Source organism: Phoxinus phoxinus, assembly GCF_949152265.1.
Source record: "Phoxinus phoxinus genome assembly, chromosome: 19".
Taxonomy (NCBI): Eukaryota; Metazoa; Chordata; class Actinopteri; order Cypriniformes; family Leuciscidae; genus Phoxinus; species Phoxinus phoxinus.
The window spans coordinates 29,943,367-29,968,506 of NC_136894.1; the positions used below are offsets into that span (position 1 = coordinate 29,943,367).

Genomic DNA, 25,140 nt, shown 5'->3' on the forward strand with positions numbered 1-25,140 from the left:
GTTTGAGTGAATAATTCAATGACTCACTGGTTTCATTACTGGATGAATCAGCGTTTCTGATCAAATCTCTTGAATGAATGATTCAATGACAAATAAATGTTTTAACAGTCACTTGTCGCCACTTACTGGTGTAACAACTAATGATACAATATTTAAAGCCCGATTTACTCTATTCCCTAGACAGTTTTTATATTCGAACTATAAACTTTTATCCCAGTATTTCTATGATAATATGAATATTTGTGACACATAACGATTCTGTGTGACTGAAAAGACTGTTTCATACCTACAGTATTCATGATATTGTAATGAGGGTCCACTTGAGGCAAGTTTTAAGAGAACCCATGTGCAACTTTAATTAAACAAAACATGACAATAAACAAAACCATGGCGTGGCATGAAAACAAGACATGGACAAAGACTTACAACAGTGGTTTACAGGAAACAATACTCATGACAAGACACATGGCAGGGTCACATGACTACAAGGGATCACATGACAGACAAGGAAGTAGACATGACGTGAACAAAACCGTGACAGATATCTGCTCTCTCTTTGGTCAGCGACATTTGAATGACTCGATTTTAATGTTCCGGTGTGATTATGTCAAAGGTTTAAAGGGGTGGTAAAGTATGATTTCACTTTTCTAACTGTAGTTAGTGTGTAATGTTGCTGTGTGAACATAAACAACATCTGCAAAGTTACAACGCTCAAAGTTCAAAGCAAAGGGAGATATTCGCTTTTAAAGAAAAGGACTACAACAAACGGCTGGTAGGAACTACAGGACATTCCTCCCGGGTTAGTGACATCACCAAACCTAAAATGTACATAAGCCCCGCCCCCGGGAACACACAGTCCATGTTGAGAAGAGGAAGAGTTGTTGTAGTCGAGCACATTTGTGAGTCAGCTCAAACTTTAGCATCTTTTCACATGCAATAGAAAGTCACTCTGTGTGCATCTCACAACAGTTTTATAGATTAGCATGACAGAATATGCTAATTGAAGATAGTTAACTCCACTTCAGCAACATAAATTCATCAACTAACCATTCAGAGACGTCCTGTTGCTTCTACATGTTGTCACTTCTTCTTGAGTCTCTCCATCTTTGTCTGACTCCGTTTTAACATTAAAGGCAAAACAGTTTCTGTCATTTTAGTGTGTGTGCGTGAGGTAATCGCAGCTGCTAACACACACATGAGCTCTTGTAGCTCCGCCCCCTGTGCCGGGAGCAGCAGCTCATTTACATTTAAAGGGCCAGGCACAAACCGGTCCGTTTTTGCAAACCCTCAAAAAGTGACAACTTTAACATGCTATATAAAAATATCTGTGGGGTATTTTGTGCTAAACCTTCACACACACACTCTGGGGACATCAAAGATTTATTTTACATCTTGTGAAAATGGCATTTTACCACCCCTTTAATAGAAAGAGACGAATTGTTGTCATTTAGGAATGAGATCGCGTGGATGTATGAATCGAGATCAGGATCTTTTATCTAAAAGCGTTGGATTTTGTCTAATTCGAAGTAGCAAAAGGATTCCAGATGTGTGAGACATAAAAGCAGCTTTCTCTGGTCTCCTGTGGTTTTGAATGCATTTGGAGAGAGTCAGAATCCAGTCTGTGAAATCCCCTGTAACCTGACCTGGACTCGTGTTGGTTTAGCTACACCTTTAACAAACGGCTAAGAATTAAGAGCAAAGCTTTCGTTTAGACCCTTGAATGAAGAAGAAGCACTCGTCGTGAGCAAAGGTTTGTGTTGACTTACAGTAAGTCAGTGTGAGGAAATCTTAATGACATTAATGTACTGTAGTGAGTCATGAGTCATGCTGGAGATATGTCGTAATCACACACTGAGGACGGAGGAAATAACTGAGCATGTGAACTCTGCCCGAAGCAGTTTCTGCTCAAGCGATCTGGAAACCCGTTCTCCTCCATGACCGCAGGAACAGTAGCGCAACAACCTTCTGCACTGAATCTATAACCATCTTCACGTTTGTGCAGTTATCAGGTCAAACTGGTTGATCTGGTTGACATGGAGCAGCTGTGAGATGCTTGTAAGTGAAAGGCACTTGTTTATATGTTTGCTCTTTGTCTTAAGAGTTCAAAATAAATACTGTTACACAGCTCACATGACTTCCTTTATTGAGATGTTTAGCAGAAAGCCGGCAGACTTACCGGGCGTGTAGAGCAGGACGTCCACCGCGTGAGGAGACGTCTGGTCCAGAGACGGGTTAATCTTGTGTTTGAGGGTCTCAGATGTAGTTTTGGGGACCATCATGGGCACTATAACAAACCCAGAGACAGACATAATTTAGCAGAAGCTTTTAGCCAAAGCCACTTACAACAGAGGACTAAATACAGTCGCTAATACTAAAAAGGTAATTTATCAGATGTAACACACACACACACTGTCGGTGACGCACACACGGCTCACATATAGCAAAAATCATAAACATGTTTACTGTATCACAATGATTTAACACAATTAAACATTTACTTTTTAACTTAAAAATTAACAGTGGATTCTCTTTAAACATAATTCAAAACAAATGAATAAAAATGTAAAATGATGATAAATAAGTAAAATAAATACTATACACTACCGATCAAAAAAAAAATTAATATTGGAGGGTCTGTAAGATTTTTTTTCTAAAGAAATGATTACTTTTATTCATCAAGGATGCATTATTATTTGATCAAAAGTTACAGTTAAAGACTTTAAAATGCTACAAAAGATTTATATTTCAAATAAATGCTGTTTTTCTAAACTTTCTATTCATCAAATAACCCTGGAAAATAAAATGCATCAACGTTTCCACAAAAATATGAAGCAGCACAACTATTTTGAACATAGATAATCATCATAAATGTTTCTTGAGCAGCAAATCATCATATTTACTGATTTCTGAAGGATCATGTGACACTGAAGACTGGAGTAATGATGCTGAAAATTCAGCTTTGATCACAGGAATAAATTACACTTATAGAAAACAGATATTTTAAATTGTAATAATATTTCATAATATTATTGTTTTTACTGTATCAAATAATTTAGGCGTTGGTGAGCAGAAGAGCTTTCTTTCAAAGACATGAAAAAACCTCGCCGACCCCAAAATTTTGAACGGTTGTGTATAACTATATTAATATTTGAATACATAAAATAAAAAATAAGCTTAAGTAAATAACAGTGAATAAGATCTTATGTTAAGTGCACTTCCACAATAACTTGTATCTTTTGTTTGCACAATCGCTGGAAGCCAAAATCATAATTGAAAATGAAGCTCTACTTCAGACTAACATGCAGTGACAGCAAACACACATTTATTAAGTGATGCACGTTCAGCCATAACACACTAGTTAAGTGACTGTGACACACACCCTCAAACTTCATCTTGTCGAAGTAGGCCAGTTTGGAAGCGGCGTAGATGGCTTTCTGTGACTGCAGGCTCCCGACCACGGCGTCCATCAGCAGGGCGTTTGCCAAGGCCTGCTCCATGAACTGAGGGTCCTGAGGCAGAGAGGTCACAGCACACATTCACACGCTCAGCTCTCGATCAGCACAGACACTCCTGAGCCTCGGGCCATGAGCTTCTGAGGAACAGCCATTTGAGAAGCGGAGAGCAAAACCCGACACTACTGCACATCCAAACCTGCATTCAGTCTGGTATCTACTCAACACCCTTATTGTACACAGTAATCTGCGGTTCACGGTACATGCTGATCCTCACAAACTTGATCAATCTTTGCTTGTCGCATATAACTTGGGAACATTTATGTGGACAAGTGTTTATAAAGCTGTTGTTGACTGAAGACAGACTTAAAGGTCTCCTTGCAGTTTTCCGACAAAATAAAAGCTTAAGGGTTTAGAAAGTGAAGAATTTAAGACATTAGTATTGTAAAATAAAATATTCCTTTTTTATTTAAAAAAACAATTGTATTATTTCAATAGTAATGTTTTTTTTTAATAATTAGAGTTAAAATAATAATAAAAACAATAAAGAATAGTTAAAAAGCAATACATTTTTTTCTTAACAGTTTTCTTATGACATGAAATGTTTATCATATCACAGTTCAAAGTGCAATATGACAAAATAATCAAAACAGGTCTATAAATTTGCAGTCATGAATCATGCAGCCTTATACTGTAAATACGTTACTGTAATTATTTTTTATAATTAGAGTTCAAACTAAAACTAAAATAACAATAAATAGTAAAACAATAAAACAGTTTTCTTATGACATGAAATGTTTATCGCAGTTCAAATTGCAATATACTAAAATAATCACAACAGGCTTACGTTTTTTTTGTAAACCTACTTTTCTTTTTTTTACCAAATCGTGCAACCCTATACTACAAGTAAATAATTTAAAAATAAAACAAATTGATATAATAAAGATTAAATATTACAAAAAATTACCTGCATGTCATGTGACCATCTGACATCAGAGTCGTGAACATGCAAATTAGTTGTAATTATTGAAATATTATCATTTCAAATATCAGGGGGAACTTCAAGAAAATATTTTATGAATTAATGAATTAATTAATTAATATAGCGGTTTCATAAAATATTTTATGTGTAAAGTGGTTTGGCTGACAAAAAAAAGTTTAGGAGTCCCTGAGCTAGAAGATGAATTTGGCAAAAATAAAAAATGATGCAGTCATCAAACCTTATGATCGTCGGCCATCTTCCTCCCGGCCCACATCTCTTTGATCATCAGGTGCCAGAGGTCACACTCCGACTTCAGATTGACCTCGAACGACTCCTTCCTGAAGGACATTTTGATCTTCAGCGACGGGATCCTCAGCAGAAGGAAAGGAGCAGAAGAGATCTTCACATCCTGGATGAGAAGAGCAACGGGTTTCATGTTACATGAGGAAACAGACAGTTAAATACGGTTGCCTGGCTGGATGTTAAAGGATTAGTTCACTTTAAAATGAAAATTAGCTCATGATTTACTCACCCTCAAGCCATCCTAGGATTATATGACTTTCTTCTTTCAGACGAATATAATTTTACAGTGTAAATATCAGCCGTGCGTCACATGACTCGCATTAGTTGCACTTAAGTGGAATCCGTATGTTCGTTTGGCCGGAAGCTAGTTATTTTACTTTACAAAGTCTTAAATATTAATATTTTTCTTACACAAACTCATTGTTTTGCTTCAGAAGGTCTTTAGCCGCGTGGAGTTCGTTTATGACGTATGGATGCACGTTTTTGAGCTTCAATCTGTTGGTTGCAATCAACTACCATTATAAAACTTGGAAGAGCCAGGATATTTTTAAATATAACTCCAATTGACCCTTCGCAGGGAGTTTGATTGACAGGCGATCTGACCAATCATAATCCGCCATTCGCCGAATCCGCCGTTTTTGTCCGACAAAGCTACAGGAGAGTTAATAGATTAACGGTGGAGGATTTGAACTTGAGAAGCGGAGTGTACTGACGTCTTTCCGCGGTTAAAACAACATTCCTTCTGATGTTCATTCATGTTTATTTGATGCTATAAATGAACTAGAAGGAAGAGATGATCGGTTCACGAGCGGCTTTAACTGAGGCGACACAGCGATCTGTCACACACATTAAAGAGCCACAAAACACTATTTATTGTTTACATTTCTTTAATAAATTATCAAATTTGAATGGTGCAACTTTGTTTAATATCAAAAGTAACCGAAAAGTAAGCTGGTCAGTGTGTTGTCAGTGTAGCTCTGCTCCGCGATGTGTTTTTCACTGCGTGAGAACATGGTGTGTGTGAGAGCGGCGTGGCTTGTCGGACATAGCGACAGTAACTAAAGGGGGCGGGTCTTTGCGGAAGTCATATACACCTAGGATGGCTTGAGGGCGAGTAAATCATGGACAATTTAAGTGATCCTCACCTCAATATCTCTGAATTTGGTGATCTCTACGTATCCCGGCCGGCCCTCGGTCAGCAGGAAGAGCCTGCGCTGGGTCATGGCGAGCTTTCCCACGCCGTGGCTGGTCTTCACGGATGACGAGAGCTTGTAGACACATTCGTCGCTCTCCAGGTGTTCCAGCGCGACGGCCGGTAAGTCCACGTCTTGAGCCGCAGCTTCAGTCTCCTTCCAGAAGCTGTAGAAGAAGCGGAAGGTTTCGGGATCCACCTGCTTCTGCTGACCTATGAGGAGGAGACATCCAAAACACCAGCGGTTTATTCTAGAACAAGGCTTTTTTATCCTCTAAACTTTATCCATCTATCTCCTAACACTCCCTTGCCGACCCCAGTTGAAAATCCCAGTTCTAGGGAACGTTCAAAACCAAATGATTGATTATAGTTGGCAGGGGAAAGTTTTACAGGGATAGATCATTTACAAAACCTGTGTGACTTTATTCTTTTCCATGGAACGCAAATGCACAAATACAGAAGTAGTGCAATGGGGCCAAAGCTAAAAAAAAATATGAAATAGAATGCATAAAATTAGTCACATGACATACTCCAGGTCTTCTGAAGTCATATGATGCTTTATGTGTGAAGAACACACTCAAATTTAATCATCATTTGCTAATAATCTATTAAAATATGATGTGGACTTCAGAAAACCAAAATGTCTCCTTCTGCATTACATGGAAGAAGGTCGGGATGCACCGATATCAACATTTTGGCAGATACCGATAACCGATAATTCTTTATATTTAAAAGCCGATAACCGATATATATACCGATAAATCTAAATCCAAATTTTTGTATAATTTTTGAGAGCCCAATCATTAAAAGCCATGACCTAAACACACAATATGATGTTCTCATTATAATGTTATGTAGCCGATATGACAGACTTGTGCTGCACATATTGCAATGAACCATATTTTCTTTTTTTGAAGTGATTCCAATCATATTTCAAGCCATTTAAAACCATAATGGTGAGCAGTGCACATCTGAAGTGTCTCCGCTGAAGGAAATAATACATTATTTATTGAATTTAATACATCAACCAAATTTTTTTATCGGGCCGATAACAATAACATTAATAATTAACATATATCGGCCGATACTGATATATTGTGTATCCCTAGAAGAAGGAGTGTCACATAAAACATGAGTGTGAGTAAATGATGATAGAATTATTGGAGATCTCATGAGATAAGGATGGGTCTTTACTTTATGGCTCTAAGCAATAAATCAACACAGTAAATCCCCGTGAGCGAGATATAAACGGCACACAGTATAGCAAAATATCCCCTTAAAACCTGTCTGACAACTACAGGGTTGTGCCTTGCATTCTGTCACTTTTTTTTTTTTGTTTATATATAAAAAATGACGAGTCATGCCGCGTCCGAGTGAGATATGCATCTCGACACACATGACAAACACAAACTTGTTCTACAAACACCGTCCGGGAGCCGTGATGTGTCATCATACAGCCGTAAACGTTACATGAACTTTTAACAGACAGGAAATGATTAACCAGCGTTATGTGAGCGAGTGTGAACAGAGGACTAAAGCTAGAGGTTACACACAAACAGGGTTAGAGAATCTGGCCTACCTGAAGAACATTGCCTCACGCACACATTCATGCACATGCACGTGTGGAGTCGTGTGTGCTGAAGTGCCATGCCATGATGGGTATTAGTACAGATGGCACACTGCACAAACACACTACGCTTACCGTCCACGGCAAGGTAAAATACCGACTGGGACGAGGCCTCCACACCTGGCAAACCAAAGCCATTTTTACCAACAACACTAGGGATGCATGACACATCAATGAGCATATCAGCCAATATTAGCATATTTAAGTTATATGTGTCTGTTTTAATTTGGACGATTTTGGAAGCAGAAACTATTAGTATATTATTTATATTTAATATATTCTAACAGTATATTCTGTACAACAGGGAAAAAGAATACATTTACAACAGCGGACATCATACAAGTTGCATCAGCCATTTATCTATCTATCTATCTATCTATCTATCTATCTATCTATCTATCTATCAATCATCTGTCTATGTATCCGTCTATCTGTCTATCCATCCATCTATCTATCTATCCATCTATCCATCTGTCCATCTGTCCATCAATCCATCCATCCATCCATCTGTCCATCAATCCATCCATCCATCCATCTGTCCATCCATCCATCCATCCATCTGTCCATCAATCCATCCATCCATCCATCCATCTGTCCATCAATCCATCCATCCATCCATCTGTCCATCAATCCATCCATCCATCCATCTACTGTATTCATCAATCTGTCCATCCATCCATCCATCCATCTGTCCATCCATCCATCTGTCCATCAATCCATCCATCCATCCATCTACTGTATTCATCAATCTGTCCATCCATCCATCCATCCATCCATCCATCCATCCATCCATCTATCCATCCATCCATCCATCCATCCATCCATCCATCCATCCATCTGTCCATCAATCCATCCATCCATCCATCTATCCATCTGTCCATCTGTCCATCAATCCATCCATCCATCCATCTGTCCATCAATCCATCCATCCATCCATCTGTCCATCCATCCATCCATCCATCTGTCCATCAATCCATCCATCTGTCCATCAATCCATCCATCCATCCATCTGTCCATCAATCCATCCATCCATCCATCTACTGTATTCATCAATCTGTCCATCCATCCATCCATCCATCTGTCCATCCATCCATCTGTCCATCAATCCATCCATCCATCCATCCATCTACTGTATTCATCAATCTGTCCATCCATCCATCCATCCATCCATCCATCCATCCATCCATCTGTCCATCCATCCATCCATCTGTCCATCAATCCATCCATCCACCCATCTATCCATCTGTCCATCAATCCATCCATCAATACATCCATCCATCCATCCATCCATCCATCCATCCATCCATCCATCCATCTGTCCATCAATCCATCCATCCATCCATCCATCCATCCATCCATCCATCCATCCATCCATCCATCCATCCATCCATCCATCCATCTGTCCATCAATCCATCCATCCATCCATCTGTCCATCAATCCATCCATCCATCCATCTGTCCATCAATCCATCCATCCATCCATCCATCCATCCATCCGTCCATCCATCCATCCATCCATCCATCCATCCATCCATCCATCATCTGTTACATTCATGTCCGAATCAGGTTTAATTTTTGGAGCGGATACGAGTGATCCGGGGAAGTGTTCTGCTAGGTCACGCAGCATCGGTAAGGAATCGACTTCAGTATACTTGGATTGCAAGAGCAGGAAAGGCTGTCGGATTTTATCTCTAAGTTTCCCAAGCCAATTAGTTAGCTTGTCAGCTTGGGCCAATCATGTGACAGCTCAATTCTGATTGGTCATGCTCTGTACCCACCAACAGTGAGCGCCTCAAACAGCCTCTGGATGGTTTCCAGATCCTTAACGATGCCGGACTCCTGAACGCACCGCACAAAGTCCTCCATGTGCAAGTGTTTCTTGGGCAGTTCGAATCTCTTCACCGCCCCGCCATCCATCGGTCGCGCCCGCTCACGCTCATTGTCTTTTTTCACCCGGCTGATCAGACGCTTCAAATCAGGGCGTTGCTCGGCCAACTTCCTCTCGTCCGCTGGCAGAGACTCGACCAGTGCGTTCAGCAGCTCGGCTGGAAAGATGTCCATGTCTGTCTTATACAAGCTCTGGAAGTCTCCGAGGGCGTCCACGCGTCTGCCCGCTACCGAGTTCACCAGGCCTCGAAGGTAATAGTAACGGGCCAGGAGGGCGGAGTCATCTGGGGTCGCCATGGAAATGGCTCTGGTCAACTGGCTAATGAGATCAACGTAGTACTTCTGAACGTACTGATAGGACAGCGGAGGAGGGAATTCTGGGAGATTAAAGGTTTTGATTGGCCTTGAGGGACCCCAGGAACCTGTTAACATAAAATGGAGATAAGTGGCATGTACTATGAGTTTTTTCAATCTTTTATAGATTACAAAAAATCTCATTTACTTTCACTCTTAAATCAATAAAGTGTTTTCGGTGGCTGGAATTTTGTCAGTCAAAAGTAGTCGATCTCCGAATGCGACGTAATGAACTGACTCCATATGAGGAAATGTCATGAACTTGTAATTCCAATGAAAAGCATGATAACTTAGACACTTAGCTCATGGCAATATGTCATGGAAACAAGCTTTAGGCACTTTCCATCTTTACTCTCCTCATTCGGAGATCGACTACTTTTGACTGACAAAACTCCAGCCACCGGAAACAGTAACTGATAAAGTGAGTCGTACACAACTTTGTGGACACAAACAATGTAGTCAATTGCTGGAGTTCATGTGTAGAGCCGCTGGTGACACTTCAAGCACAGTTTCATGTTGTGTCGGGCCTTCTTAGTGTTTTAAAAATAGCGATTTTGATGCTATCATAGAAGTGCCCCATGCACTCCCATTCAAAAGGCATTTTGAGCTAAAACTAAAATACGGTCAATCTTAAAAGTGGCGTTTCCATTCTAATTATTATTTTACACGAAAGTTTGACTCGGGTAGATTAACAAAGAGACCCAAGGTTCAATTTTGGCGAGAGTTACACTATAAAGCAACACCAAAGAACTTTTCCTCTGCGGTCGCCCTACAGGTTGGAAGCGGAATTGTCCATTACCGCTGTCGTAAATAATTTAGCATACTGTCGCACGCACGCGCGCGGTTTATCCAGCGCCGGCTTTGGATTGAACGATGTCCACAGGCCAGGTAGAGTGATGCATGATTTCATGAAAGTATGATGTATTACGACATCAGAAACGAAGAAAAACAAAATAATGACTATTGTAACGCTTGACGTAAAGCAAGTCAAATTTGTAGTTTTCTTATGTCTCATTAGAACTACAGAAACACGACCCGATCTGCCAATCTTACATAGTGTGGTTATAGCAGATATAGGACCGCAAAGCAGAAGCAGAAGTGCCGTTCACCCTGTTACGACTTCATGAACCACTGATACGATTTTGGAAACATTATTTAAGGGGAAAAAATCTTCCTTAGTGTTGCTTTAAAAGTTTCTCACCGCTCTGTAAAGGCATGTTCCCCACTGATATCTGTCGGACCGGGACGGTGAGCAGTCGGTAGTCCGCCAGGTTTGGCATGCTCTTCCCCAGCCTGTTGTTCAGGCCGTTCTCTGGTCTGAAGGTCTTGCGGTTGACCTCCTCCATCGTGGGTCTGCGTGGAGACTCCGTCATGGTCCTCAACCTGAGGAAAAGACACGTTATCATGGAGAAATCATAAAGAAAATGTATTTTAAATTTAGCTCAATCATGTCAGATGAAACATGATTCACCTAAACTGAACCTTAAAGAAACATGGTGTTGTTTTATAACCTAATGTCTGGTACTGCTTTACTGATAATGAATGGGAAACATGTTTACAGTAAATACAGTATAGCAGATAAACGCACAGGACCATTAAAATTAATGACACACTGTTTCACAATTTAAAACACTGACCAAAATAACTTACCAAACCTGTCAAGTTACATGCAATCTATCCGGTTACTCATCCTCTTTCCAGGAAGAGACTAGACAAAATTATTTTCTTGTTATCATGCCAAACATGCAGTACACACTGAAAAATCATTTAAAAATCATACTTTATTGTTTATGTCCATGTTACACTCTCTGAACGGGACATTTTTGCCCACTGTGCCTTTAAACCTCTTCACATGTGAACTGAGCAACGCTTTCTCTGGTGTGCACAGACTGCCATGTGGGTTTGCTGTTGTTTTACTATAAATGCAGTTTTTAACTTCCCCTTCTTTCAGTAACAGAATCACAACGAGACAGATTCATGTTTCATCATCAGTACTTGAGAGTGAAGAAATAATGGCTATTTTTTACCCAGTGACGTGTAGTTGTTTCCTGTATTTGAGCCCAGTGTTTCTGCTCAGCAGGCTCTCACTTTTGTTTTGGATGTCTCTCACAATAGGCTTACATGCATCCAAGGTCAAAAACATTTCATTTTCTCATAGTACGGTATACACAACATGCTGTTTTCTCACAGCGTCTGAAATAGTTTAATAAACGATTCAGTCTCTCTAAACCCCGCCTTTCCGAGAGCCTGCTCTGCTCTGATTGGCTAGATGGCTCAGTCTGTTGAGGATTGGCCGGCTGAGTCTCATTAGCATATCTGAATATTGGCTCTTCCTCAGCACACGATAGAGAGCCTAAGTCCCGCCTCCTCCGCTTCCGGCTCATCGGACCTTATTTCGGAAAAAAATATGTATGGTAGTCAATGGCGAGAGACAACTTATCTTTTTATTCCGTCTGAACTGTGCCCTGAATTACACATATGATGTTTGTCAATTTAAAAGATAATTATGAAAGTCAAGAACGTTGCAGTTTGTCATAAAACAGAAGAGTAACATTTCGTTTTATGTGAAAATCGCTCAATGAACTACATCTCTCGTCTCGCACTGTACGTCTCCGTTGCTCGTGTGTGTGCAGTCTGGTACAACACACTCCGGCATCACGGCGTAACGTTACGATTATAACGTAAGACTATAGAAAACATGACAGACGTTAGCTTCAGTAGAGTTAGCTTCAGTAAAGTTATCTTCAGTAAAGTTATCTTCAGTAAAGTTAGCTTCAGTAAAGTTAGCTTCAGTAAAGTTATCTTCAGTAAAGTTAGCTTCAGTAAAGTTAGCTTCAGTAAAGTTAGCTTCAGTAAAGTTAGCTTCGGTAAAGTTAGCTTCGGTAAAGTTAGCTTCGGTAAAGTTAGCTTCGGTAAAGTTATCTTCAGTAAAGTTAGCTTCAGTAAAGTTATCTTCAGTAAAGTTATCTTCAGTAGAGTTAGCTTCAGTAAAGTTAGCTTCAGTAAAGTTATCTTCAGTAAAGTTAGCTTCAGTAAAGTTATCTTCAGTAAAGTTATCTTCAGTAGAGTTAGCTTCAGTAAAGTTAGCTTCAGTAAAGTTAGCTTCAGTAAAGTTATCTTCAGTAGAGTTAGCTTCAGTAAAGTTATCTTCAGTAAAGTTATCTTCAGTAAAGTTATCTTCAGTAAAGTTAGCTTCAGTAGAGTTAGCTTCAGTAAAGTTAGCTTCAGTAAAGTTATCTTCAGTAAAGTTATCTTCAGTAAAGTTAGCTTCAGTACAGTTATCTTCAGTAAAGTTAGCTTCAGTAAAGTTATCTTCAGTAGAGTTAGCTTCAGTAAAGTTATCTTCAGTAAAGTTATCTTCAGTAAAGTTATCTTCAGTAAAGTTAGCTTCAGTAAAGTTAGCTTCAGTAAAGTTAGCTTCAGTAAAGTTAGCTTCAGTAAAGTTAGCTTCAGTAAAGTTAGCTTCTGTAAAGTTAGCTTCAGTAAAGTTATCTTCAGTAAAGTTATCTTCGGTAAAGTTAGCTTCGGTAAAGTTAGCTTCGGTAAAGTTAGCTTCGGTAAAGTTATCTTCAGTAAAGTTATCTTCAGTAAAGTTATCTTCAGTAAAGTTAGCTTCAGTAAAGTTATCTTCAGTAAAGCTAGCTTCAGTAAAGTTAGCTTCAGTAAAGTTAGCTTCAGTAAAGTTATCTTCAGTAAAGTTATCTTCAGTAGAGTTAGCTTCAGTAAAGTTAGCTTCAGTAAAGTTAGCTTCAGTAAAGTTATCTTCAGTAGAGTTAGCTTCAGTAAAGTTAGCTTCAGTAAAGTTAGCTTCAGTAAAGTTATCTTCAGTAGAGTTAGCTTCAGTAAAGTTAGCTTCAGTAAAGTTATCTTCAGTAAAGTTATCTTCAGTAAAGTTAGCTTCAGTAAAGTTATCTTCAGTAAAGTTATCTTCAGTAGAGTTAGCTTCAGTAAAGTTAGCTTCAGTAAAGTTAGCTTCAGTAAAGTTAGCTTCAGTAAAGTTAGCCTCAGTAAAGTTAGCTTCAGTAAAGTTATCTTCAGTAAAGTTAGCTTCAGTAAAGTTAGCTTCATTCATTGAGTGAAAAGGTATGACGTCACATGTGCGCCTTCTGGGTTTGTAGTCTTTGTAATGACGTATGTTCACAGTCTTATACCTCAACAGTTTTACATCAAACTGCGACTTTCTTGACTTTAAAATGTATCTTTTAAATTGACAAACATCATATGTGTAATTCAGGGCACAATTCAAACGAGATCAAAATATTTGTTGTCTCTCGCCATTGACTACCATACAATATTTTTCCAAAATAAGGTCCCATGGTCCACCGGAAGGGGAGGGACTTAGGCGTGGGTTTTACCGTATCAATCTCATCAAAGTGGATTTGCTTTGGCAGCAGAAAACAGCGTCTTCTCGACATGAACAACTTATAACTTCATTTATATTTAAAAAGACTGCCACATCAGGCTGCATTTATATTGCCAAGCCTTATGAACAGATCCCATGTTTTGACATTAATCTAAAAATACGTAGTCACAATCCATATTACTTTTCATCAACTTGATGCCAAAGTACTTTTGACATCCCTAATGCATGACCAGCCAAAAAGTAAACCGTTACTTTTCCATGATGTCTTTTGAGGGATAGCTGAAAGAGAAGCAATGTTTACTTTGAGCTGTCTACATCTTTTTACATTGTAAATATATTTTTTTATATATTTGAGCAATTCATGCAAGTGATTTAACAAAAAAACAAGCTTTGCATATTGCTTTTTAAAACCTGCTTTCCTGATTGCTATTTACTACTGTAAACACACTTCGTTTATATGCATTGATATGGTATTTGAAGGCATGCCGAACAAGCAATACATATGAAAACATAATGCAGAATATTCCTTTAATGAATGGAAACAGGACAGATAGAGAGAGAGAGCGGGAGATGGAAATAATCCGTCTACCTCTGAGTCTCCGAGCGGATGTTCAGCTGCATGCGAGTGAATGCGTCATTCTTCCTGTTCAAACGGTCCCGCAGAAATGAGTGGAATATATGAGTTTCTAAAACCTACAGTACACACACACACACACACACACACACACACACACACACACACACATAAGTTTGGTACAGAAGCATGAGCTGAGTGTAGAGCCGAATATGAGCATTTATTTACCCTTTTGTAAAACGTGTGATCTGTCGTCTCTCTGGACCGGAGGAACTCCTCGCTGTTGAAAACCCGATGCTCATAGTTCAGGAATTCACACACTTCACTGCAGAAAGCAGGAAAAAAGAGAGCAGATGTATTTCAGATCGACCACAGAGCATAAAACAACATCACTGTGTTCAGATACAGGCAGGAGAAACTGCAGGATGCTTCTGTCAGGGAATAAAACCTTTATAACGTGTGTTTTTAAGAACTTTAAATTACAAGATTCTGTAATGACAAGAGCTCAGCCAATCATAACAGGTCATTTACATATCTATGTTTTAAAAGTAGCCTTAATTCAAATATTTTGTCGTAAGGATAATCTCTCAAGAACTTGCTCAGGTCACATTTTAATTAAATTATGGTGATTTTTATTACCGTAAAATATTGTTTTGTTTTGATTTTTTTACTTTTTTGCATAACATTGCTATTTGCAGAAAAAAAAACATTTACATGCAGAAGCATTTATTGGATGTTACATCAGTGTTACCTTTAGCATTATTCATATACTATTATTTATTCATATTGTGAATTAGCTTTTAATTTTATATTTTCAGTTTTAATTAAAATGTTTGTTCGATTTTTAGTAATTTTGGTATGTGCTTCTGACATTTTTATTAGTCTAAATATTTATATTTAGCTTATATTTATTTTTAATAGTAATTTTAGTACTTCAACTTAAACTTTAGTTAGTTGCCAAGGCAATATTTGTGATTAGTTTGAGTTTTTTATTTTTTTTAGTTTTATTTAATGTTAATTTTATTTTATTCCAGCTTAATTTGATCTTTATTTCAATTAATGCTATCAAGTCTTGTCAGGTTAGGGCACAATGTAAAGGGCCAGAAAGAGAGTAAAACACGATCATGCAAAATACATGATCGACTTTGGTGCAAAAAAACGGAGAAAGATATAATATAAATGACACAAAAATCATCCTTAAGGAACCGTTGCGCTCCAGACCTGAAGATGTTGACGACGAGCTCCATGGTGACGTTCAGGATGACGCTGTTGACCTTGTGTTGCCACCGTCTCCTGCGAGCGCGCACCTCGTTGACGTCCGTTTGGCTGCCGGCGTGACACAGATCCAGATCATAGTGAAGCTGAAGCCCACTGGCTCTACAGAAACACACAACACAACAGCCTTAAACTGAAGAAACAGCACGCCGTCTGAACCCTGCAGCTCATGTTTTGGAGGACACTGTTTATTTGGCACAATTATGTTCATTACAAGCAATTAACTTAATTGTGTCTCTGGGCTCCTTTGAGTTTGATGCTTTGTACACAGCAGGATCATGTTCAACAGTGAGCGTAAAGTCCAGTAAATCACCTCAAACTAAAAAAATGAGGGATGCCATGTTGTGTTGAAATACAAAGACGGCCTGTGTGAAGTGTGTCATGTTTTCAATGGTAAAAATCCTGATTGAGTGGTTTCACTGGATCGATTAAACATCTGCGTGTCAAAGAGGAAAACTGCTGGGTATACTGTACACAAAAGTTGGGGTTCAGTAAGTGAGAAAGAAGAAAATTAAAATTGACCTAGTGACAGTAAAGACATGTATAATGTTTCAAAAGTTAATATATCAAATAAATGCTGTTCTTTTGAACTTTCTATTCATCAAATGTATCAAGGTTTCCACAATAATATGAAGCAGCACGACTCAACACTGATAATAATCATAAATGTGTCTTGAGCATCAGATCATCATATTATACTGATTTCTGAAGGATCATGTGACACTGAAGACTGGAGTAATGATGCTGAAAATACAGCTTTGATCACAGGAATAAATTCCACTTTACTATATATATTCAACATAGAAAAATACTTACTTTATACATTACGACAAGTAATGGAAATTTTAGATTTTTCCAATGATCTTTAGAAGATACCGTATTACAAAGTAGTGTGCAGGGCTGCAATTGGCCCTTTTCACACGCTCTCCATTTTCTCACACAGAAAAAAATTGCGAAGCAAAGAGGACACTGACAACGACAGACAAGACAGGTTACTTTTGATATAAAATAAATGATCAACTCTCAGATTCTGTCAATTTTATTACGCAATTCAAACAATAATACCGTTTTGGCGCTTGTAAATGTGACGTGACAGATCTCTGTAGCGCCTCAGTTCAAGCGGCACGTGAACCGATCAACTCTAACTCTTCTTTACTATTAGTAAATAAACCCGAACTTACCGAAATGTATATGCCTCGGATCAATCAGTGTTTTTCAACCGTAAGAATCAATAAAACCGCTAGGCTAGAACAATGTCACATAAGTTACATTTACATCAGGAAAGCAATTTAATGACCATTTATAGGCTGGAAAAATTAGCTATAGAGTTTTGTTAAATATGTCCACTATATTAGGCTGCATATTATATTTTTACTTATATCATTAAAATATTATAATGTTGTTATTATAACAAAGAACGCATTATATTTAATTTAAGTTGTTATTTTTAACCTTTAATAAAAATAGCCTTGGGCTCTCTATGTTTACAGCATCACTACTGTAACTAATACTTATCAAAATGAATCGATATTGAATCAAGATGTCAAGCAATAAATACAGTAACCTGCCAGTAATTGTAACCAAGCAGCTAAACATTGTAACATGGTCAGTAAACTTAATAAAAATAAGTAACCAAATGTTTTGACAATCACAACTTATTATTGTGATGCAAGGTTGTTGTTTTTTTCACATACCCCATTACCCCCCCCCCCCCAAAAAAAAAAATCTCACTCAAAGCTAAACTCAAAAGTTGGCAGCCCTGGTAGTGTGAGTCACATGTTTCTATTGTTCGTATTATGTATGTTTATAAACTGAGAAGCAGAAGCGGGACACTCCAGAAAACGGCTGGGCAAGATCCTCTACTTTAGGGCGGGCTTAAAGGGTTAACTAGCGATATGGGTTCTTTGTCCGTGGAAAACTACTGGGAGGAGGAACTCTGTAGGGAAAGGGCCTTGAAGAACAGTGTAAAGATTGCCCGTTCTGTGTCTGAGTGTCACTCTTCTGCACGGGGCAACTTCTGTGTACTAGACTGAACCTATTCTTGACAGAATAGATACTTCTCTTTTTATGATTTGACTCTGAGTGTCTCTTACGCTGTGATGATGTTTAATGAGTTTTTTTTTTTTACATGATATGAAAAGTGAAACAGAAATACAGAGTCTCTTACCGGTATATAAAACAATCTCTGGCTGCCAGTGGCACATCTGGAAGATTGAGTCTGTCTGAACCTGAAGACGACACTGTTCCTTGGTCAATGTCTATAAGAACCAGATCATCAATCTCCTGTGAAAAAGACACAGGAATCTGTCATCAACTGAGAAATGAGCCAGATGTCAATAATGGCACTAGATCAGTGGCTCAGCAAACGTCCAATGGGGTCTGAAGATGACTTCAAATTAGACAAAACAAGGATTAAAAAGCTTTATATATATATATGTATAATTTAATAACACTTGAATAAAGGGTGAAGATGTCAATTTCCCCAGACTGGACATCACTTTATCATCACTGTAAAAAAATGTGGCTGCGATTAGTTATAACAACTTAAAATTTGTTGAGATAACTTAAATATCCAACTTAAAGGATAATTCCGGTATTTAACACCTTGAGTCTATATTGTAGTTTGTTTTGGATGAACAAGAGTGGTGGACAACATTTTTTTGACAATGGTTCCTCTCTCTCGAGTTTTTGACTATAAAATAATTGGCCATGGACCCATTTAACATTTGAGTCAATGGGCATGTCCGAAAATGTCATTAAAACAGCCAATAATGTTCGTTTACAAAATTGTTGAACTCACCGAGTGGTTAGTGGTGTTCGTTGATGATTATAAACAATATATCGTCGCAATATATGATTCCAATCCGTTTATTTTGCTATAGTGGAACTATTTTTTCAGACACTTCACAACCGTGTAACTTCCGCTCAATATTTGAATCTGAAGCGTTAGCACACTCCCGACCACTTCCGGTAGCGCATTTATATTAACGAGCACTCAGTCCTTCAACAGAATTCAATGGGATTTTACAAAATGACGAATAAAACACGACAGAAACTGTATTTCGCAACACTTTTTGTTTCTGGAACATCAACTAACATCACTAATCACTCGGTGAGTTGCACAGTTTTGTAAACGAACATTATTGGCTGTTTTAATGACATTTTCGGACATGCCCATTGACTCCAATGTTAAATGGGTCCATGGCCAATTCTTTTATAGTCAAAAACTCGAGAGAGGAACCATTGTCAAAAAAATGTTGTCCACCACTCTTGTTCATCCAAAACAAACTACAATATAGACTCAAGGTGTTAAATACCGGAATTATCCTTTAATTAAACTAAACTAAAGTTAACTAAACTTTTTTAAGTCAAGCATGAACACTTACTTTTCAAAGTTGAAACAATGTTGGATTTTAAGTTGTGATAAATAATCGCAGCAATTTTTTTTACAGTATATAAATATGCATATATTTTATTATCCCTTATCCAGTAAATCATTAACAACAGAAAAAGTAATGCAAAACATTTACAAAGGAGTGCAGTCATGCAATTAAACCAAGTGGGATGTGAAGCGGTGTGTACCTCTGCGACCTCCTGGAAGTGGTGTGTGTGGCAGCCCATCAGGTAGGCCGTGGGAGCCATGATGAAGTCCAGCATTTGGCAGGACAGGACGGGTACGAAGGGATGCTGCCAGCGCAGCGGGTGGATGAAGATCATGAAGCACTCGGCGACGAGCGTGAGTTTGGCCCAGTTGGTGGACAGGAACACCAGCCTCTGCTCCATCAGGATACAGCTGATGATCTGGAGCAACACAACCAGCCAGAGGGAAATATATGAGCATCTCCTCAGAATGACCAGCATGAGTTCACATTCTGACCCAGGTCAAACTGGTTTATACTGGTTTGGTGCATAAAATGCTTTAAAAATTACTTGCAAAGTCCCAGTGTTATGTGTTAGTATTATTCATATACTTCTATAGTTTTTATTAATACATCAAATTAGCTTTTATCTTTGTATTTTCAGTTCTCATTTAAAAAAACATTTTTTAGTGTATCAATTAACGGTAATATTTTTGTGCTTTTGTCTTTTTCTTTTTTATATTAGTATTTAGGTTTAATTTATTTTTAATTCAGTTTTAGTTTAGTTATAGTTTTTATTGATTTCCTGTTAGTAATCTTTGTGCTTCAACCTAAACTAATTTTTTTTTTTTCTTCTTCTAATTTTCATTTAGTTTAAAGTCCTCCTGTCGTCAATAATTTTATCCCTTAAAACTCATCTTTGATCAGCAAAATTACACATCTAAACGTTTTTTTTTCCATGAAAAAACTTTCTTTATGCCTTAAAATAGCTTGAATGTAACACGACACCTTGGCCTCATTTAGTATACGCGGTTCTATGAATATGCAAATGAGCCCCGCCTCCACTCACTCACTCACTCAGAGATCCACAGCGTTGAAGATGACGCGTTGATCTGATTGGTTACAAGGTAGTGTGTGACGTGAAAAACAGAGACTGTCTTTGGCTCGGAAAATACTCTTATTTATGAATTTGCACATGGTTTTAAAGCATATTAAAAACACCACATAGACACATAAACAACATTAAAAACTGCATTTTCACCACAGGGGGACTTTAAGTAAGTTTTCAGCTAGCATTTATATACCGCTTTATTTTAATTAACAAACATTTATTTAATAGTTTTATTTAACGATAATAACCCTGCTAAACCGACTGACCTGCAGGATCTGTTTGGGTTTGAAACACAGAAACGGCAGGTGAAGATCGAGGTCCAAGACGGGCCGATCCACATCCAGCCTGGAGGGAAGTTCAATCTGAAGGGGTCTGAGATTAAACACCTGCAGAAACATCCACACAAACATTAAAGTAGGTGACCTCCTGAAAGAGCTTGACCCTGGAGCACACACCAGTCTGGAGCCGCACGGGTATATCTGTGGCAATAGCCAACTATACATTGTATGGGTCAAAATTATAGATTTTTCTTTTATGCCAAAAATCATTAGGATATTAAGATCATGTTCCATGAAGATATTTAGTAAATGTCCTACCGTAAATATATAAAACATGTATTTTTGTGAGTGAATGCGGCACAATCGTGAACATAAATGCACAACTTTAAAGGAGATTTTCTCCTTGTTTCGATATTTTGCATCCTCAGATTCCAGATTTTCAGTAGTTGCATCTCGACCAAATATTGTCCTATCCTAACAAACTTATTAATTCAGCTTTCAGATGATGTTTAAATCTTTTATTTATTTATTTTTATTTACCCATGTGACTTGTTTTGTTGTCCAGGGTCACATTTAACTAAATGTATAGAGCTGGTTCATGTGGACCTTCCCACAGCACGGTCAGGGAATAAAGAGGCTCACCACATGCAGGGGTCCGGGAGGCGGGATGGGAACCAGTGCCAGTTTGGCGGAAAACTCCTTCACCTGCTCGTCAAACTCGCTCATGCGGGAGGTCTTCAGCTGGAGCAAGAAACTATGACGGCAGAGAGATGAAATGCTTACAGCGCACACAGGCGAAACTGGAAAAACGAGAATATCTTGCAAAAGTTCATTTATTTCAGTAATTCAACTTAAAAGGTCAAACTAATATATTATATAGACTCATTACATGCAAAGTGAGATATTTCAAGCCTTGACTTGGATGATTATGGCTTACAGCTTATGAAAACCCCAAATTCAAAATTAGAATATTTTCATAAACTTTAAGGCATAATCATCAAAATTATAACAAATAAAGGCTTGAAATATCTCACTTTGCATGTAATGAGTCTATATAATATATTAGTTTCACCTTTTAAGTTGAATTACTGAAATAAATGAATTTTTCCAGTTTCACCTGTACTTAAAATAAATAATAACATGGATCAGGGTCTTACCAGGACAGACAGTCTCTGAGGGCATTATAATATGGATATTTGGAGATGACACATATGCAGTATGTGGTGTACAGACGCTGCAGTTTGGTCGACCGATGGCCGTTTTTAAGCATCATATTGTCTTGTTGGAACTGCAATAACACAACAAACATGACAAAGGAATTAGCAACCGCATTTTTGGAAGCTTTTTATATAGGAATTTAATGATTGATTAGTATAAATAATATTCATTTTTCATTATATTATACAGTATGTAGTTGTATTTATGTTCACACTAACATTCCAAGGTTTAAGGTTAAGATTTGTTTCTTTTTATAAAGAAATTAATACTTTTATTCAGCAAGGAAGCATTGAATTGATCAAAAGTGACATTAAAGACATTTATAATTCTATTTCACATAAATGCTGTTCTTTTGAAACTTCTATTCATCGAATAATCCTGAAATAAATTTAATAAAATGAAGCAGCACGACTGTTTTCAACATTGATAATAATCAAAAATGTTTCTTGAGCATCAAATCATATTATACTGATTTCTGAAGGATCGTGTGACACTGAAGACTGGAGTAATGATGCTGATCACAGGAATAAATTACATTTTCCAATATATTAACATAGAAAACAAATATTTTAAATTGTAATTAGGGCCCAAGCCTTGAAAAGGCGAAGGCCCTATTGTTTTTCTCCGGATTATTATTAGGGCCCAAGCCTTGAAAAGGCGAAGGCCCTATTGTTTTCCTTCGGATTATTATTATTATTATTATTATTATTATTATTATTATTATTATTATTTTTCTTACGACTATTCGGGCACTTTTGGGTCTCTTAACGTGCTCAAAAACTCTTGAAACTTTGCACAAATGTCAGAACCCGCGGCCATTAGAGCCGGACTGAAGCTGGTACCCGGGCGTGGCAGGGGGGCTCGACAGCGCCCCCTGGAACGCGGTCCGAAAACTTGGTCCATAAATCAAACACGCTTGCGTGTAATAATATGAAACTCGGTACACTTATAGATCTCATCGGTTCATATATCCTTCGTGCTCTGACTTTTTACCCCAGCCCAACAGGAAGTCGGCTATTTGGCGTAGTTTAAAAAACACATGCAATGGAATTTAAAATACTCCTCCTAGAAAATTCAACCAATCACCACGAAACTCGGTGTGCATGAAGTCAAGACATGGAGGATGAAAAATTGCCAGGGGATTTTTGATATCTCGAACGGTTTGGCCGTGGCGAGGAAACGAATTTATGGCGAATATTGGAAACAGGAAGTGTGTTATAACATCCTCATACATCAATTGATCTGGATGAAACTTCAGCAGTGTGTTCGCTGTAAGAGGCCGATCACATGGATGTGACTATTGTGAGTCAAAGTTATAGCGCCACCAACTGGCAGCAGGAAGTGTGTCACTTTCAAAATGCTTTAAAATCACCCTCTTATTTTTACCCGATTTGCTTTAAACTTTATGTGTATAATGTAAACACACGGCAGATGTAGACCTGTGAAAGGATTATTGATATCTTAAATACTGTTGCCATGGCAACGCAGCAAACTTTAATATTCTTTTTTAAAGTTTTTGAGACTCTTAGCATGCTTGAAATTGCATGAAACTCGACAGACACTTTACATTTATTGCCTAGTACACTTGTGCAAAGTTTCAGAAACGGGCGTGGTAAGGGGCTCAGTAGCGCCACCTTTAGTCAAAAATGGGGTATTAGTTTTACCTACAGTAACAAAAATCGGTATTTATATTTATCTCCCCGAGCCGGACAACTTTCTAATTTACAGTCATTAGCTCCGACCAACAGGAAGTCAGATATTTTGGTTTGAATGTGATTTGATGGGAATTTTGCCAGTCTCTCTCAGTAGCCGCGTTTCCATTACAGATTTGCGCAAATGTTTTGCGCTATTATCTAAATATCGATAAAAAACTATTGCGAAATGACGGCGTTTCCATTAACCGATGTTATGCGACTAAAACGTCCTTTTTTCTCTCGCGATAAGTCATTCCAAAAATCACGGCAGCGGACGTTGGTTTATATTTTCACAGCCACCGCATTAGACATTATTATTATTAATGGAAGGAGACGTACGTGTTATCCAAGCATTAATGGCAGGGAAAGACCCTTATATTCCAAACGAAATATAAGGAGTTTCTGGGTGTTTCTCCTCATTTCTGCTCTGAGGTTTTGATTGTGGCATTTCTTTGAAGTTTAGAATCCAGTATTCCTATAGGTTAATTATTGTTTATTTTATGAATTTAATAAAGAACTCTGTCTCCTATTCCAAACGATCCATGTAGGCTGCTTTTGTGTCCATTCGTTTTTTCCTTTTTAAACCCGTAATTGAAAAACGAAAAATGAACGGTTGTCTTTTTAAAACGCAAAGTTGAACACCACAATTTTAATTTGAACTGGCTACACCAACTGCTGCGCAAAAAAGTAAATATCGACGAATTTTCAGATGTTTGTTTAATGACTTTTTTCCCCTTTATTAAACATGCAAAATATTCACAAATTAATATGGAAAACATGTTGATTTTACTGGTTTTCTAAGGCCAAATTAGAACCTGGAATTGACATTTTCCCGCAGTGCTGAAGAGCCATTAATATTATTAAACCTTTGTTTTCTAACTCGGCTAAAAACATCTCCATCTCCGTTGTTAAGCAGATGCGCTTTTAGAGAGAAATGCACCTTTCATACGGATTACTTAATCAGAACAAAATGTATAGCTTTCGATTCGAATTTGTTCGTTTTAAAGTGGTCATTTCAAGCTTTAGCTAGGCTACATAGGCTATATTTTGTTTCAGTTCTCGCGCTCCAGTTCAGGGAGACCATGAAAACGCGCCTGATTGTTTTATTTTATTTTACAAAAGCACAACATTTTCTTGTTATTGTTTACACAAATAAAAGTAGTTACAAATAATGTATTATTATTTTCTGTATGACCAGAAATTATAGAGTAGGCTATATTAAGTTGTTTCACTGTTAATAGGAAAATGCAAGTGTTCACGCCCGCGCCTCCGTGCCATGTAGTGCGCGCTCCACACTCCACACATAGCCTACCCTTAGATATGCGTCAAAATATTGTGTTTATTTGTGATAATCTCAGCTCTGTATTATTATTGTCTAACCCGTATTATGAATGACATTTGACGAATTGCTTTGTTCCTTTTTTGGATAAAAGCGTCATCTAAATATGTAGCCTAGTAAATGTTATAATGA

The 25,140-nt window shown here is 37.9% G+C and overlaps 1 protein-coding gene across 4 annotated transcripts in view; it reads right to left on the minus strand.

The window, feature by feature from the left end:
* Positions 1 to 25,140, minus strand: part of dennd3a (DENN/MADD domain containing 3a) — a 43,000-nt gene that overhangs the window by 9,150 nt on the left and 8,710 nt on the right. For 2 of the 4 annotated variants that reach the window (XM_079591096.1, XM_079591099.1), the window contains 15 exons: positions 21,915 to 22,045; positions 21,400 to 21,511; positions 20,746 to 20,865; positions 19,592 to 19,810; positions 18,177 to 18,292; positions 15,956 to 16,111; positions 14,963 to 15,059; positions 14,750 to 14,853; positions 10,999 to 11,180; positions 9,335 to 9,865; positions 7,509 to 7,676; positions 5,883 to 6,142; positions 4,673 to 4,843; positions 3,380 to 3,509; positions 2,177 to 2,284 (listed from right to left, as the gene is read on the minus strand). In XM_079591096.1, coding sequence (XP_079447222.1) covers positions 2,177 to 2,284; positions 3,380 to 3,509; positions 4,673 to 4,843; positions 5,883 to 6,142; positions 7,509 to 7,676; positions 9,335 to 9,865; positions 10,999 to 11,180; positions 14,750 to 14,853; positions 14,963 to 15,059; positions 15,956 to 16,111; positions 18,177 to 18,292; positions 19,592 to 19,810; positions 20,746 to 20,865; positions 21,400 to 21,511; positions 21,915 to 22,045 — 2,605 coding nt within the window. The remainder of the gene's footprint in view (positions 1 to 2,176; positions 2,285 to 3,379; positions 3,510 to 4,672; positions 4,844 to 5,882; positions 6,143 to 7,508; positions 7,677 to 9,334; positions 9,866 to 10,998; positions 11,181 to 14,749; positions 14,854 to 14,962; positions 15,060 to 15,955; positions 16,112 to 18,176; positions 18,293 to 19,591; positions 19,811 to 20,745; positions 20,866 to 21,399; positions 21,512 to 21,914; positions 22,046 to 25,140) is intronic. The other 2 variants (XM_079591097.1, XM_079591098.1) reach the window with 2 other exon arrangements.